We start from the raw sequence: 13,627 nt of genomic DNA, 5'->3' as shown, positions 1-13,627 counted from the left end.
GCGCTGTTATCAGACATATCACTCCTGGTTTTGTGCGCAGCATGAGCAAGAGACAAGCTGCGGACAGATACAACCAGTTTCAGTGAAGAGAAATCAAAGCTATCAAAAAAATTGAGTATTTTAACATGTTCAGTTACTATACTTGAGTCTCCAAAAGGACTTTGCAAACACTGTCTGTAGGGTACACACAGAGAGAAGTCTGTCATCTTAAGCCTTTAGTTATCTTAGTTGACCTGCTGTTACCTAATAAACTTGCCTGTGTCTCTGGTCAGTTTGTCAGTCTGTGCATTCCTACTACACAACCGGTTGATGTGACTCAAAAACATCTGTAGAAATCCCAGGAAACGAGTCACCAGCTTAACTTAAAAAAAATGATAGCTAACTGATGGCTAACGCTTACATTGTTGGATCTGTGGAATTAAGTTTGGCTTATAACCAAAGTCTTCTTCTCTGGGCATAACACTTCTATACTGTAGTCAGCCATTGGTGTTTATCTTATTTTAAGATGTTTTTGTTTTATGCTTTGCAATTATTTTTTTAGTTGGTGATTCTGTCCGTTTTTCTTTATCTGTATTGCTGATTCTTTTTCTGTTGCTTATGTGTAACATTATCAGAACACGTTGATGTTTGTCCTTAAATTTCACTTGTAGGCTTTGTAATTTCACTAAAGGTATTTTAGCTGTCAGGGCAAATTAACATGGGGATGTCCTCAGTATTAGTCCATACGATGCCTCTTTTCCAGTATAATGGAATATTCTGCTGAAAGTGGATACAGTTGTCCTACACAATATCATACTGCCAAGTTTTATATAACAACTTGGTGAGGGTTTACAAGTCTCTTCACCTGTTCAGGATTCGTCACTAACCACAAACTATAACCACTCCCAGCGTGGCCAGTCACCTGCTGTTAACCTCATGACTCTTTGATTTGCTTGGTACTTCTGTTCACTTGCTTTCTGCTCTCGTGGTCCTGCTGGAGAATTGTCTGCACAGCCTGCACAGTCTTCTCTCTCCAAACACGTCTGCGTCTTCAGCCCTTGAAAACTTTCCTTCCTCTGCCGTCCAGCCTTTCTAACACCGCTACATGTTCAGCAGAGACTGGGGGACCCTTCAATTTCAGCAGGTAGGAACCTCTATTTTTAGATAACAATGAGATGGATTCCACCATGGAACGTGACCTGTTTTGAAGGATCTTGTCTTGCTTTCTGAGCTTTGAGATGTTGCCTGACAAAACTTGATTCTGCTTCTCGCTTTATCCTTTTGCATGAGCTTATCTTATGTCCATGCTCTGTCTGCACCTGTAGCACTTTTCACTTCACCAGCACTTGTGGGCAAAGAAGGAAACGCAAGACAGGTTCCATCCCAAGTCACCGTCCATTTATTCTAGGGCCTGGGATTCAGACCTTTTTCAATTTTTTGGGCTTTACAGTCAACAATAAATATGAGGAGTCCTACTGTTTCACCAGTGATTGGGCCTTCAGCTGTAAGCATGTTTGTTTGAGGGTTATATAAAGAAAAATTAATTACAGCATGTACCTGTTTATGACTAGTATATAATAATATAACACACAGAGCAGTTCTATGCAGCAACCCAAACACTCATTCATCATTGTTGAGATGATTTATAATTGGTGGATAATCGTTGCTTTACTTCTTTGCACTGTTTCAGAAATAATTGTGTAAAAATACAGGGTGGGCCATTTATATGGATACACTTAATATGGCAATATATATGGATACACCATATTATGTGCATGGTGAAGTTAACAAACAAAACCACCGCTATTGGTCTGACACTAACACACTTTGGATAGATCCCTCCAAGACTGTTGGAACAAAAACATTTATGGTATGGTGTGGTATATGGGGTGTATCCATAGATAAGGTGTATCCATATAAATCGCTCACCCTGTAGAATGTCAAATGCTTATCGGGATAGGAACAGGCTACAGTGAGAGGAAAATGCAAAGGACTTCCCAAAGGCATTGGAAAGTCATCATAACATCGGTGGTATCAGATGGGAAAAACTTAAAAAGGCCCAAAATGCATTCTAGAAAAAAAAAATTCCTGAAGCCCAACTCTGGGAAAAACAGTAGTTTTTCACAAAAATATTAGTGTCTGGATGCCCACTAAAAGTATTTTGCCTACTTAACTGGGAAACCAATGGCTGGGGCACTAAGTGAGTACTTCTCAACTTCCCAGATCTGAGTGTTCTTTATCGTCTGTGGAAAAATGAGGGGGTCAATATTATGCATAGAGGAGTAGTTGTCATGGCAGCCACAATAATGGGTAGGGGCTCGGTTATGTTATGGAGAGTTTTGTTGGCCACACTATATTGGGGAAGAGGTCATGTTGGCTGCTTTGTTATGAGTAATATCATGGTTGTTTCACATGTTCTGGGAGTCTGAAGAATCTTTCTGGCTGCACTTGTTGTTGTATGACTTCTGATAGATAGACCCCCGATTTTGAAACTTATTGTGAGGAGGCAGGGGCATCAAAATTTCACTAGTGGGCTCCATGATTGTAGTTATGCCCCTGCCTCTTTCATTAGGTTAAAGTGAACCTGCAGTCTTGAGGGGAGTTTCTTACTGAGTTAGAGGGAAGCCTCTGGATAGTCTGCTGCAGCTGCGACCTGTCAGAGGTTCCCGACCAGCGTTGGTAGTATGGAGGAGGACACTGGAAGCCTCTGGACTATCCAAAGGCTCTACCTAGGTAGGTAACTAACTAAGGAGAGAGATTAACTATTATGAGGGTAGTGTCTGAAGTTACAATAATTCCCAGTGTAGTCAGCTGAGGAACTGAAGATTGACAGCTCTTCAGATACTTTGTATCTACACAACCTGACATGCTTCTCTTCAAAATGGAGGTCAAACTGAGTGAGCAGATGCATGGATCTGAAGAGGTGTCCATTCTTTATTGGCAGCATTGATTGCAGTGGGTGTTGTCTGTGGAAGATCTTAAATACATAACCTGTACTGCCTGAATCAATTGACATGGGCTTTCACATAACTTCCCATCTTAGTGATGCCAGTCTCTAGAAGAGTAAATATGGCAAGCTCTCCCTTACAAAACGGTAATATAAAAAAATAGATGTTCTGATCCTTGTCTGTCCAAAACTAAATTACTACCGTTTACCTGGAGTTGGGCTTTCAAAACTGAATGTGAGCATGCCTATCTGTACTGCATATAAGCGCATGAGCTAACCCGTATACTTGGTAGACAACCATGAGTAGCATACAGGAGAAGCATGTTGGGCGCCACAGCAGAAAGCATGAGCATGATAAACTATAATGAAGAGGTCAGATGTAAGAGGAGAGGCGGGATTAATGCCTAGTATAAACATAGGTGACACCAATTTGCATGTGCTTTAACTGTTGGCTCTGTTATGGGAATAAATACAAATGGCACATACCATGATTGCCCTCTCAGGTGCCAAGCAGTTCAGAGCTTGTGTGACATACAGCTCTTGTTTGTGTTACAGAACCGAATGCATGAATCCCTCAAACTGTTTGACTCCATCTGTAACAACAAGTGGTTCATTGACACTTCCATCATCTTGTTCCTGAATAAGAAAGATATCTTCAAAGAAAAAATTCAAAAGTCCCCGCTTACTATCTGCTTTCCGGAGTACACAGGTATAAACCCTAGAGAACTCAGCATGGCCAAGATAACGTTGGCTCGATCATACTGGCTATAACAGACCACAACTATGTATACAAAACTGGCACCACACCATCATGCATGCTCTTAAAGTTATGCGTGAAAGCAACCACTTTCTCAGCATCCACGTTACCTGCTGAAGTTTTATCGCATGTTTAAAATTGTGTAGTGGCTAGCAAATTGTTGAATTGCTTACTATGGATTATTGTACCCCATTATGAAACTTCACTTTCAGCAGTGTGTTGGCAAACCATATCTATAAATACTGTATACTTCCTTAAATAGGAAAAGTAATACAGCTTGTGGAATGCCAATAAAGTTATTATCCTCATATATTTGGCACTGTTATTATATGTGTTTCTATAGCGCTGAGATCTTCCACAGCGCTTTACAGAGTATATAGTCCTGTCACTAACTGTGCTCAAAGTCTAATCCCTGCCATAGTCACAGTGTAATGTTCCTAATCTAGTTTAAGGCCAATTTTTGGGAACTAACTCACTTACGAGTATGTTTTTGGGATGTTGTCGAAAACCTGCACAAACATAGGAAGAATATATAAACACTATCCAGGTTTAAACCGAGACGCCAGTGCTCGGCGAGAGTGCTATCCACACCATTGTGCTGCCTATGTAATATTGATTGTGTGTTGTGGGAGTACATTTTATATGCCCCAAACTTGACTTGATTAAAACCAGTATTTCCCAAGATTTAAATTGGCCCACAGCATGCTGGGTATATTTTGTTTCTTCTGCCCACTCCAGTACATCAGCTAACTGTTGGAATTAACTTATGGGACTGAATCGGGTGTTGGAAGTCGCTAGGTCCTTCCTTTCTATGTTTTATTATCTTAGCAGTGAAGGAAAAGCCAGAACCTTAAGCTTTTAGAGCACTGGTGTCAAACTCTAGTCCTTGAGCTCCATATCCATTCCAGTGTTTAGGTTGGACTGAGACTTGGATAAGTGTTTTCTACTTGATGAAACAGGACTGGAGTTTAACATCCCTGTTTTAGAGGATTAGAAGTAGCTAAATTTGAATCCCATCTCCTGTCAAACATTCTGCTTCTTAGTTTGGTATAAAGTGTAGTTAAGTGGTGAGTTAAAAATAGATCAAGTTGCTACTGCTGTCATTGTTGCTTTTGGGTAGATCTCTAATTACTTCCTGTCCTTTAAAATGAGCTGTGATTGTCACCTGGGCCCCGGGCAGAAATAATAATAATCCGAATATTTGTATATTTCTCCAGTTGGACTCAAAGCGCTCAAGAGCTACAGCCACTAAGGGCGCGCTCAAGGGACCACCCTGCAGTGTTAGGGTGTCTTGCCTTGAAATGCTTACTGAATAGGTACTAACCCTAGCCAGGATTTGAAACCTGGTTGCCCATGTCAAGGGTGGTGCCCTTAACCAGTACACTATCCATCCACTACAAATAGAAGGAAAAAAATATAGACACTAATGGTGTTTTTAAAAAAAATTGCCCTTGATTAAGAGATTTACCCCACTTCCTGTATTTGTGGTCTGGAACAAGAAGTGCGTAAAATATTCCACAAAAAAAAACTGCATCATGGTTCTAACCTTCTCCAGCTATAGCGAAACTTAAAATGACCTTGGGGAACTTTGGGTCTTCATTTTTACTGGATACAAATAGGTTTTATATACTAAAGCTTAAAGTGGACCTGAAGTCAAATGCAGCACTTTACATAAATCAATAATGCAAATGTCATTATCGAAGGAAACCTAACCCATTTCTTGCCGTGAATAACGTTTGCTGCCATATTCGCACTTCCTGAGCCTTAGCTGCAGCAGAGGAAGTAGAATTCAGGCAAGCATAACTGTTCCATGTATATTTTGAACATACAGAAGAGGTTGCATCGCCTCATCTAAAGGAGAGAAGAACTATGATGACGTTGGCAGACATTTCTGCCCTCGCTCTGGCTGTGCCTTATTTATTGTTGTGTGGTAAAGCTTTTGGGTAAAGGCCCACTTGACACAGCTAGGAAGCATTAGTGACGCAGGCGCTAGGATTTATTCTTCTGCCAACTCTGTAGCTTATTTTGTGTGTGCCCGAATATGTTGTGACGGCTTTCCTTGTACTGTCCAAGTTTTTAGTATGCTTTTGTTGTAATGCTTTTGTGAACAAACTTATTTCCACTCTCTTGCAGGTGTGAACTCTTTCACTGAAGGTGTAGCCTATATACAGTACCAGTACGAGAGCCTGAACAGATCTCCCCAAAAGGAGATTTACGCTCATGTCACGTGCGCCACCGATACCAATAACATCCAGTTTGTGTTTGACGCCGTTACTGATGTCATTATTGCCAATAATCTACGGGGCTGTGGCTTGTATTGATCTGCTGGCTGTATTCATGTAAAGCCTGGTGACCACGGGCTTTGGGGACATAAGAAGAAATCTGTCCCGTATCTAGTTCTGGAACATCTCCAGGAGCACTTTATTCATTTTTTTTGGCCTTGGGTGTCACTTTGTGTATCCATGCTGTTACCGATGCATAGAATGTTGGTGCACTTTTAGCACAAAACACTGGTGTTCGGGGCTCGTGCACAATATTTGTGTTACGCGCTCTTTGTATGGCTTGGTATCTGTTGATACTGCCTGTATTGTGCCTTGTTTACCTTCGCTACACTTTCAGTGCCTAGTGCACAATTCTCTCCTGTATTCTGTATTGAATTCAAGACTGTTCCTTTTCCTTTACTTGACCAATAAACATAATCGCTATTGCTACAAAGGTGCCCGTTAATGGTACAATTCTGACTGCATGCTCGTTAACAGCCAGATTCCTGCTAGCCCATCAGATGAATCCCATTAATCTGATTAAATTGGTTAAGGGGAATTTGGCCATTAATGGCAGGGCTGTGGAGTCGGTACAAAAAATACACAAATACTTCCAAGTTGATGCAAATGTATGCAAATTTTTAATGCAAATATATGCCGCCTCAAAATAGAACAATCAGTTTAAACCTGGGTTTAAAGTGATTGGTCCATTTTTCAAATTGCATACATTTGCATAAACATTTGCTTAAACTTGGAAGTATTTTCATCTCTTTGATCATCCTTATTTCTGACTGACTCATCAGCTTATGAAACCTCCGACTGTAGGTACACAAAAGTACTCCAACTCCTTAGTCTAATACTTACCAGGGCTGTGGAGTGGGTACAAACATCATCCGACTCCTCAGTTTATGAAACCTCCGACTCCAAGTACCCAAAAAATTGCTCCGACTCCTTGACTTCGGACTCCACAGCCCTGGTTAATGGGCATGATTGATTGTTTCCAATCGGCCACAGGATTGTATTGTTAATGGCCACCTTTCAGGAGTTACGGATACCATCCACAGACATGTATACAAGGCTCCCATGGGATTTGCCACAACTCTACAGATTCAGAATAGGAGCTGTGGTTGTGTATTGCTGTAATTCAATGGAAGAAAATAATGAAAGGATAACTACAGGGTTTTCTATATGGTGATTACCTGACAGATGCACATTTGATCTTTCATCTGTTGTATGATAAATTCATGTAATAGTTGCTGGAAGAACGTACATGACTTATCACATGAAAGCAGAATTACGCTGAAATACACATCTGAAACTCCTATCCCATTATTGTAACCTGACAGTCTTGTGATTCATGCTGTCCTGCTAGACTGCACTGCAGATCACTTAATATTATATAATCTCTACAGCTTCCTCCCTCCTCAGCCTGACCAATCCTAACACTGTATTGCTGCTGATTTATAAACCAGTGAGCAGGCAAGTGTCATAGACAGCCACAAGTGTGTTCGGGTTGTGAGGCGCTAAAGTCTGAAGTTCCTTTACTCAGATAAAGCAAAACGTGTATTATACATGTATTTCAGCTGTGTATTTAGCTGTTTGTATGAAGTAATGCTTTATTTGTTGAGTTGTAAATTGTATACTGGCCTTTTTAACGAAGTGCCATAATAACACTGTTATACTGTTTAATTTTGACTGTTATAAGATGTAATTTAAAGAGCGGTTCGTATCGATACCTAAACTTGCACAGTTCTCCGACCTGATATATAAATGGAGTAAAATCAGTTTAAAAAAATCCTTGTGCCAATAATTTTTTTTTCTGCTGCCAGTTCAGAGTTCTATATTAATGCATATTTGTTTTTATTTTGTGTCGCTCTGTGTTTCGTAGCATTCATGATATTTCTACTAGGTGTATGTGAATAAACTTTTAACACAACATCATAGTAAAAGAGTCTGCTTTGTGTCCATGGCTATACGTTGCTACTGTCATTTTCTTGACTATGGCTGCTAAACATGCACTACATGATACTATGTGTGAATTGGGCTTTTTGTAGATCAGATTTGGTGTTTGTCAGTATCCCCAGCTCAGCGCCTGACTATGTACTGTGCATAATTGATGTAATAAAGGCACAGAGTATAAAATGTATTAAAACAGATTAAAAAGAGCGGTAGTGGTAGACTTACCTCCTAAATGATGACCCAAACAGTCAGTTTTATTAACCACTTGAAAAAAACAGGACTGTGGAGTCAGTACAAAAATTATCCAACTCCGACTCCTCAGTTTATGAAACCACCAACTCCGACTCCTTAATCAAATACTTACCAGGGCTTTGGATTTGGTACAAAAATCATCCGACTCCCGTCTCCTCAGTTAATGTAACCACTAACTCCGAATCCAACTCCAGGTACCCAAAATTGCTCAGACTCCAACTCCGACTCCACAGCCCTGGAAAAAACTCAAAATATTATTCATTTCCTGGTGCCAAGCACACAGAGATCCTTAACCCCCTTGGCGTTATGATTCTTTCCGGATTTCAGGGTCTAAAAGTGGTGCAAATTTTTTCCACCCTTTCAGACCCTAAAACCTGTAAAAAATCATGCTGCCAGGGAGATCTGCAGCAGTTCTGCAATAACTCACCTCCCTGGCTTCAGTGCTGCAGTTAGGCCTCCATCCTCCGGGTGGCGTTGCAACTCTAAAGTGAAATTGCTGGCTGTCGTCATGACGACAGCTGACGATCTCACCAGCAGGAAGCAGAGCCCCGGAGGAGAGGAAGAAGACTGTCGGCCGACGTCGGGATCCCCGGGAGGTATGTAGAAACGCTCCTGCTGCGCGCATTGCTCTGCATTCAGCCTCCGGCGGCTAACTCAAGCAGAGGTCGGGATTACCAAGTCTTAGTTGCGATTTTCCGCCCTGACCCTAGCTCTGGATAACCGCCAAGGAGGTTAAGGCCCATACACACAGCATACATTTGTTTGTAGTTGTGAGGCAACAACAGACAAGAGACAACAGCATATTTATGGCAGCGACATTTCTAGTTTGTGACAGTTGTACACATGTGACAACAGAAAGAGTGAAGACACGACGGAAGCTGTCTGCCACAGACAACGTATCGTAGTAGTACTATGGTAGCGACTCTGTTGTCTGTAGAAGACTTGTGTACACACGACAGGACACCAACAGACTAAGCGACAGTTTGTGAGACAAGTCACAAGAGATTCACCAGAAGAATCGCTCAAACATGGCAGTCTGCTGACAGCCTTTGTCTTTTGCAGCGTACACACGAACAAACAGTCGCACAAAGCGTCACTCAACACGTGTCTGTACAGACATTTGCATGCTGTGTGTATGGGCCTTTATACTGATACTCCTATTTTTGCCTGAGGAAGCAATTTGTGTCCCATGAAACCTCATTTTTTAGGCTTTTATTTGGGTAAAAGTTTGGGTCATCAATTAGGAGGCAAGTCCACCACTACCGCTCTTTTTAGAGTTGGGTTTATTCTCCTGACATAGCTTCACAGTGGTTGCCTTGGAGGTAACCCTGGCTTGTGAGTATATTTTCACTTGACATTCTCTGTACCCCAGGTATATTAATATGCTGTAGTATATTGGGCTCTGTTGTCTCCTCCTTTATGTACTGTATGTGATCATCACAAGGCGTGTGTAGACTGCGTTTATAATACTACCGTGTAAGAGTGAATAGGAACCCTTCAAGTTTAGCTAAAAAAAATTTTTTAGACCCTTGTTAGTTCAATTGTTCCTGTTAAATTGTTTCCTGGTCTCGTAACTTCAATTTGTAGCTAATTTGAGAATCAGAAATTTGCTTTTCAAAAAATGGTGTGTATCGTGGCAGCCTATGTAAGTTTCTTGCCATATTTTATTTATTTTCTTGTGTCTGTTGGGTACAATAAATTTAACCGAAGACATAAAACCTTTTCTGGTGAACTGTTACTTACCAGATGGTGTACCAGTATGTGTACATTGAAGTTTCTACTCAACTTGGCTTGCTGGGAATTCCAACCAGCGGAGGACAGACTTGTTTCAGATTATGAGGTGTAGGAAAAGAGGTAAATGCACTGGTGAATGAAGTGTGTGTTTTGGTGCAGAGAACTAGGATTACCATTCCCAAAGGTTTTACTTTCTAATATCAAGTTAATATGCAACAAACTAGACAAGCAGCAGCTACGGACTGGAGCCGAAGAAGGACTTTTTCCTGTCCTCTGCTCTTTGCTTCAGGAAAACCTGGTTATCTGAACTAATCCCCATTTAGAGGATTTAATATCTGTAAATATGACTAGGACCCACTGTAAATATGACATGACTTAATCAAGGATACCAAAGGTAAGCCCGGAGGTATGTTCATGCTAGATCCACACACCTCTGTGTGCTGTCCGTTCTCCTCATTCACTCCTTGAAAAAATTGACTTTTGGCTAAGGTCAAAATTTTCAGACAGGAAGAAGCAGGCTTGCAGTAATGTTCCCTCCAATCAGCCCCCTTCAGGGGGAGTGAATGGGGCGAGGAAGAGGAGGTGGTGGGTGTGAACATCACAGTAAGCTGCCTCTTCCTGTCTGATAATTTAACTAGCGAGTCATCACAGGGACTGCAGGTAACAAGGAGAATGCACAGAGGTAAGTGGATCCAGCATGAGCATACCTCTCTGCATACCTTGAGTAGCTTTGTCTTGAGTAAGATATCCTTTAAAGTTGGACAAGTGCATTTCTATATTCTATAGTACATTATCTTTACTGCCACCTGCCGACCATGTTTGTTGGCTGCTACGAGTTTTGCACTCTTTTGATTAGAGAGCTCTGTTCCAGAGATCTGTTGGAGCAACTCTCTCAGCTTAGGAGTCACAGCACTGAGTACTCCTACCACCAGTGGGATCACAATGGACTTCACTTTCTACATCCACACAATCAACTGCAGAAACGCCCATCTGGACTTGTGAGGGTGTAACCCATACGGTCTGCACACAATATGCCATCTGGCGTTTGATGCTTCCGCCTTGCATTCTTCTGCATTGGTCAACATAGAGAGATGACAGGTGCTTTCTAAATAGACATTCATGTTGGATCAGAATTATGAGGGTTCCAAAAAGAGCCAGTGCACCTGGAAGGAAGGATCTCCACGACAGTTGAAGCTTTAAGGAAAAATTTAGTCAGCTTACGTTGCATTTTCTTGAAAACAAAATCCCTTTTATTTATAAAGTTCTCTTTAAAGAACTGAAGATGGTTAGAGAAAGAAGACTGAAGAGCTCTTCAAATGATTTCTCTGTGGCGGCAGCAGCAGCAGCATCCTTCTGGAGTGAACATTTTCAAGACAGCTGTTTACAATAATTAATACACATTGCAAGATTATCTGTAGCACTAAATGATAATATGGCCTTATTGAAGGACATATCCTTCACATCACTTGGTGCTGTCATACAGAGTGTTGATAGGACAGCCAAAAAAAGTCATTAAATCATATCCAGTTTATTCAAAACGTTAGCAAAAAAAACTTTGTTTTTCACAATAAATGATGTAACCTGTACAGCTATAAAATCTGTCAAAATATGGATACAGTTGTGTATGACTCTTAAAGAGAACCCGAGGTGTGTTTAAAGAATGTTATCTGCATACAGAGGCTGGATCTGCCTATACAGCCCAGCCTCTGTTGCTATCCCAAACCCCACTAAGGTCCCCCTGCACTCTGCAATCCCTCATAAATCACAGCCATGCTGTGAGGCTGTGTTTACATCTGTAGTGTCAGTCTCAGCTGCTCCCCCGCCTCCTGCATAGCTTCGGTCCCTGCCCCCGTCCCTTCCCTCCAATCAGCAGGGAGGGAAGGGATGCAGGCGGGGACTGGAGTTCTGCAGGAGGCGGGGAGAGCAGCAGACTGACACTATAGAGATAAACACAGCCAGCTCTGACAAGCTGTTTGTCAGCAGCGTGGCTGTGATTTATGAGGGATTGCAGAGTGCAGGGGGACCTTAGGGGGGTTTGGGATAGCAACAGAGGCTGGGCTGTATAGGCAGATCCAGCCTCTGTATGCAGATAATATTCTTCAAACCCACCTCGGGTTCTCTTTAATCACATTTTACCTCAAAACATTTTTTTATTACTACTTTGTTAGAACTTAAAAGTCTGCCTAGCTAAAATGTTTGTTAATTCTCTGGGATCTAATAAACTATCAGTTAACCAAACCCTCCCCGGTAATTACATAAACTAACGTGTGAGTGGAGTTTACGTGGCTGTTCCTTCTTGACAGCAAATGCATGACAGGCTTTCCATGGCTGACTTTTAGAGACCACTATCCAGAACCGCGCCCCACCACTTACCAAACTACCACCTCCCCAGCAGGAGGGGGTTGAGTGGCAACTCGGCCACACCCCCTCTTGCATCCTTTTTGGAACAGTTTAATAGAGCAGTAGCTCACCCATACTTCCCTTTCCTCTCAGATCACATGGAAGGAACTACAAAGAGCAGTGGTGATCACATGACTGATGTGGTTTCCAATCAAGTTAAAGTGTTTACAGCAATTTTTTTTGTAATGTGAGCGTATTACAGTCAGTTGGACACAACCTTTAAATGGAAACTTGGCAAAATGTAAAGTATGTATGCGTAAAGTTAAATTAAAATCTCATTATGCCTTTGCTTGCCTTTGTTGGATTTTCCTGTAGAAGTTGATTGACTAAAAAACATGACCACTGTTCCAGTTTTAGCATGACAGAAGTTTAGCTTCTTTGTATGTGTGTGTGTCATCTGTATACAGTATTCAGCGTTGTCGTATGAGTATTAGAAGCTAACTTTATTTGCTGAGGAATATGGGAAGTGTAGTTCTGATGCAGGTGGCAACATCAGCCATTCTAATTAGCCCTGCCACTTTTGTAGTGTAGCGACCTAAAGTAGTGCCATTGGGATATTAAGAACGGAAACAGGAAATGTGGGCGGCAGATGTGTTGCGGAAGTTTGGGTGCAGTCATAGGCGCCCATAAAAATGTTTATGGGTGGAAATTTGGGAGCTGGAGACTCCCTTTGAATAGCAGGTGTCGTTGCCACCCGGTTTCCAAAATTGTGGCCACAAATACGGGGATGGTTAAGGTTAGGCATTGAAGAGGAGCATTGGGGGGGGGGGGGGTGTTCAGTTAAGCTTAGGCCTCAGGAAGGAAGGGGGTTTAAGGTTAGCTTTAGGCATTGGAGGGGGAGGATTCTGTGTGAGAGTAGGGCTAGGTTTAGATTTTTGGTCATATTTACTGATATTTTTCTAATGAAAATTACCACTGTTAATGAGTCGAATATTGGTAAACCTTACTGATATCCTACTATTGGCTATTTCCCAGTGTCCAGATTTCCTGGCACCTTTCTTTCACGTACGCATTAATAACTACTCCATAATATCTACATGATGTATTTTTCATTGAATCGTAAGAGGTCACAATTGGTTTATAGGGAGTTTCGTAGGAGAGGGCGGTTAAGCGTTGGACTTTAGGCAGCTGAGATGTAATATTATGCTTTCTGTGGAACAAACTATGGCCCTCCATACTGGATAATATAACTTCAGAGTATGGTTCACTTTTCAAACCTTAAACGATTTTGTGCTTGCAATGTTTTTAGCTTATGGACTTGCCCTGGTGCTTTTTGAAGTATTGAAGAACCTATGTAGGCTTGAATGCGAGCACTCCGCTAGACAGCCATAGCATCTA

General features: G+C 41.6%; 1 protein-coding gene across 2 annotated transcripts in view; it reads left to right on the top strand.

The window, feature by feature from the left end:
- Positions 1–13,627, top strand: part of GNAO1 (G protein subunit alpha o1) — a 384,990-nt gene that overhangs the window by 327,990 nt on the left and 43,373 nt on the right. Inside the window, exons 7-8 of one of the 2 annotated variants that reach the window (XM_068260492.1) lie at positions 3,482–3,635; positions 5,817–7,890. The exons of the other annotated variant lie outside the window; for it this stretch is intronic. Coding sequence (XP_068116593.1) covers positions 3,482–3,635; positions 5,817–6,004 — 342 coding nt within the window. The 3' untranslated portion in view covers positions 6,005–7,890. Of the gene's footprint in view, positions 1–3,481; positions 3,636–5,816; positions 7,891–13,627 lie in introns of those variants that run through there. 2 annotated transcript variants of the gene reach the window in all.

This window comes from Hyperolius riggenbachi, chromosome 11 (assembly GCF_040937935.1).
Source record: "Hyperolius riggenbachi isolate aHypRig1 chromosome 11, aHypRig1.pri, whole genome shotgun sequence".
Lineage (NCBI taxonomy): Eukaryota > Metazoa > Chordata > Amphibia > Anura > Hyperoliidae > Hyperolius > Hyperolius riggenbachi.
The sequence above is the reverse complement of the archived record's forward strand: the minus strand, read 5'-3'. Positions and strand labels throughout refer to the sequence as shown.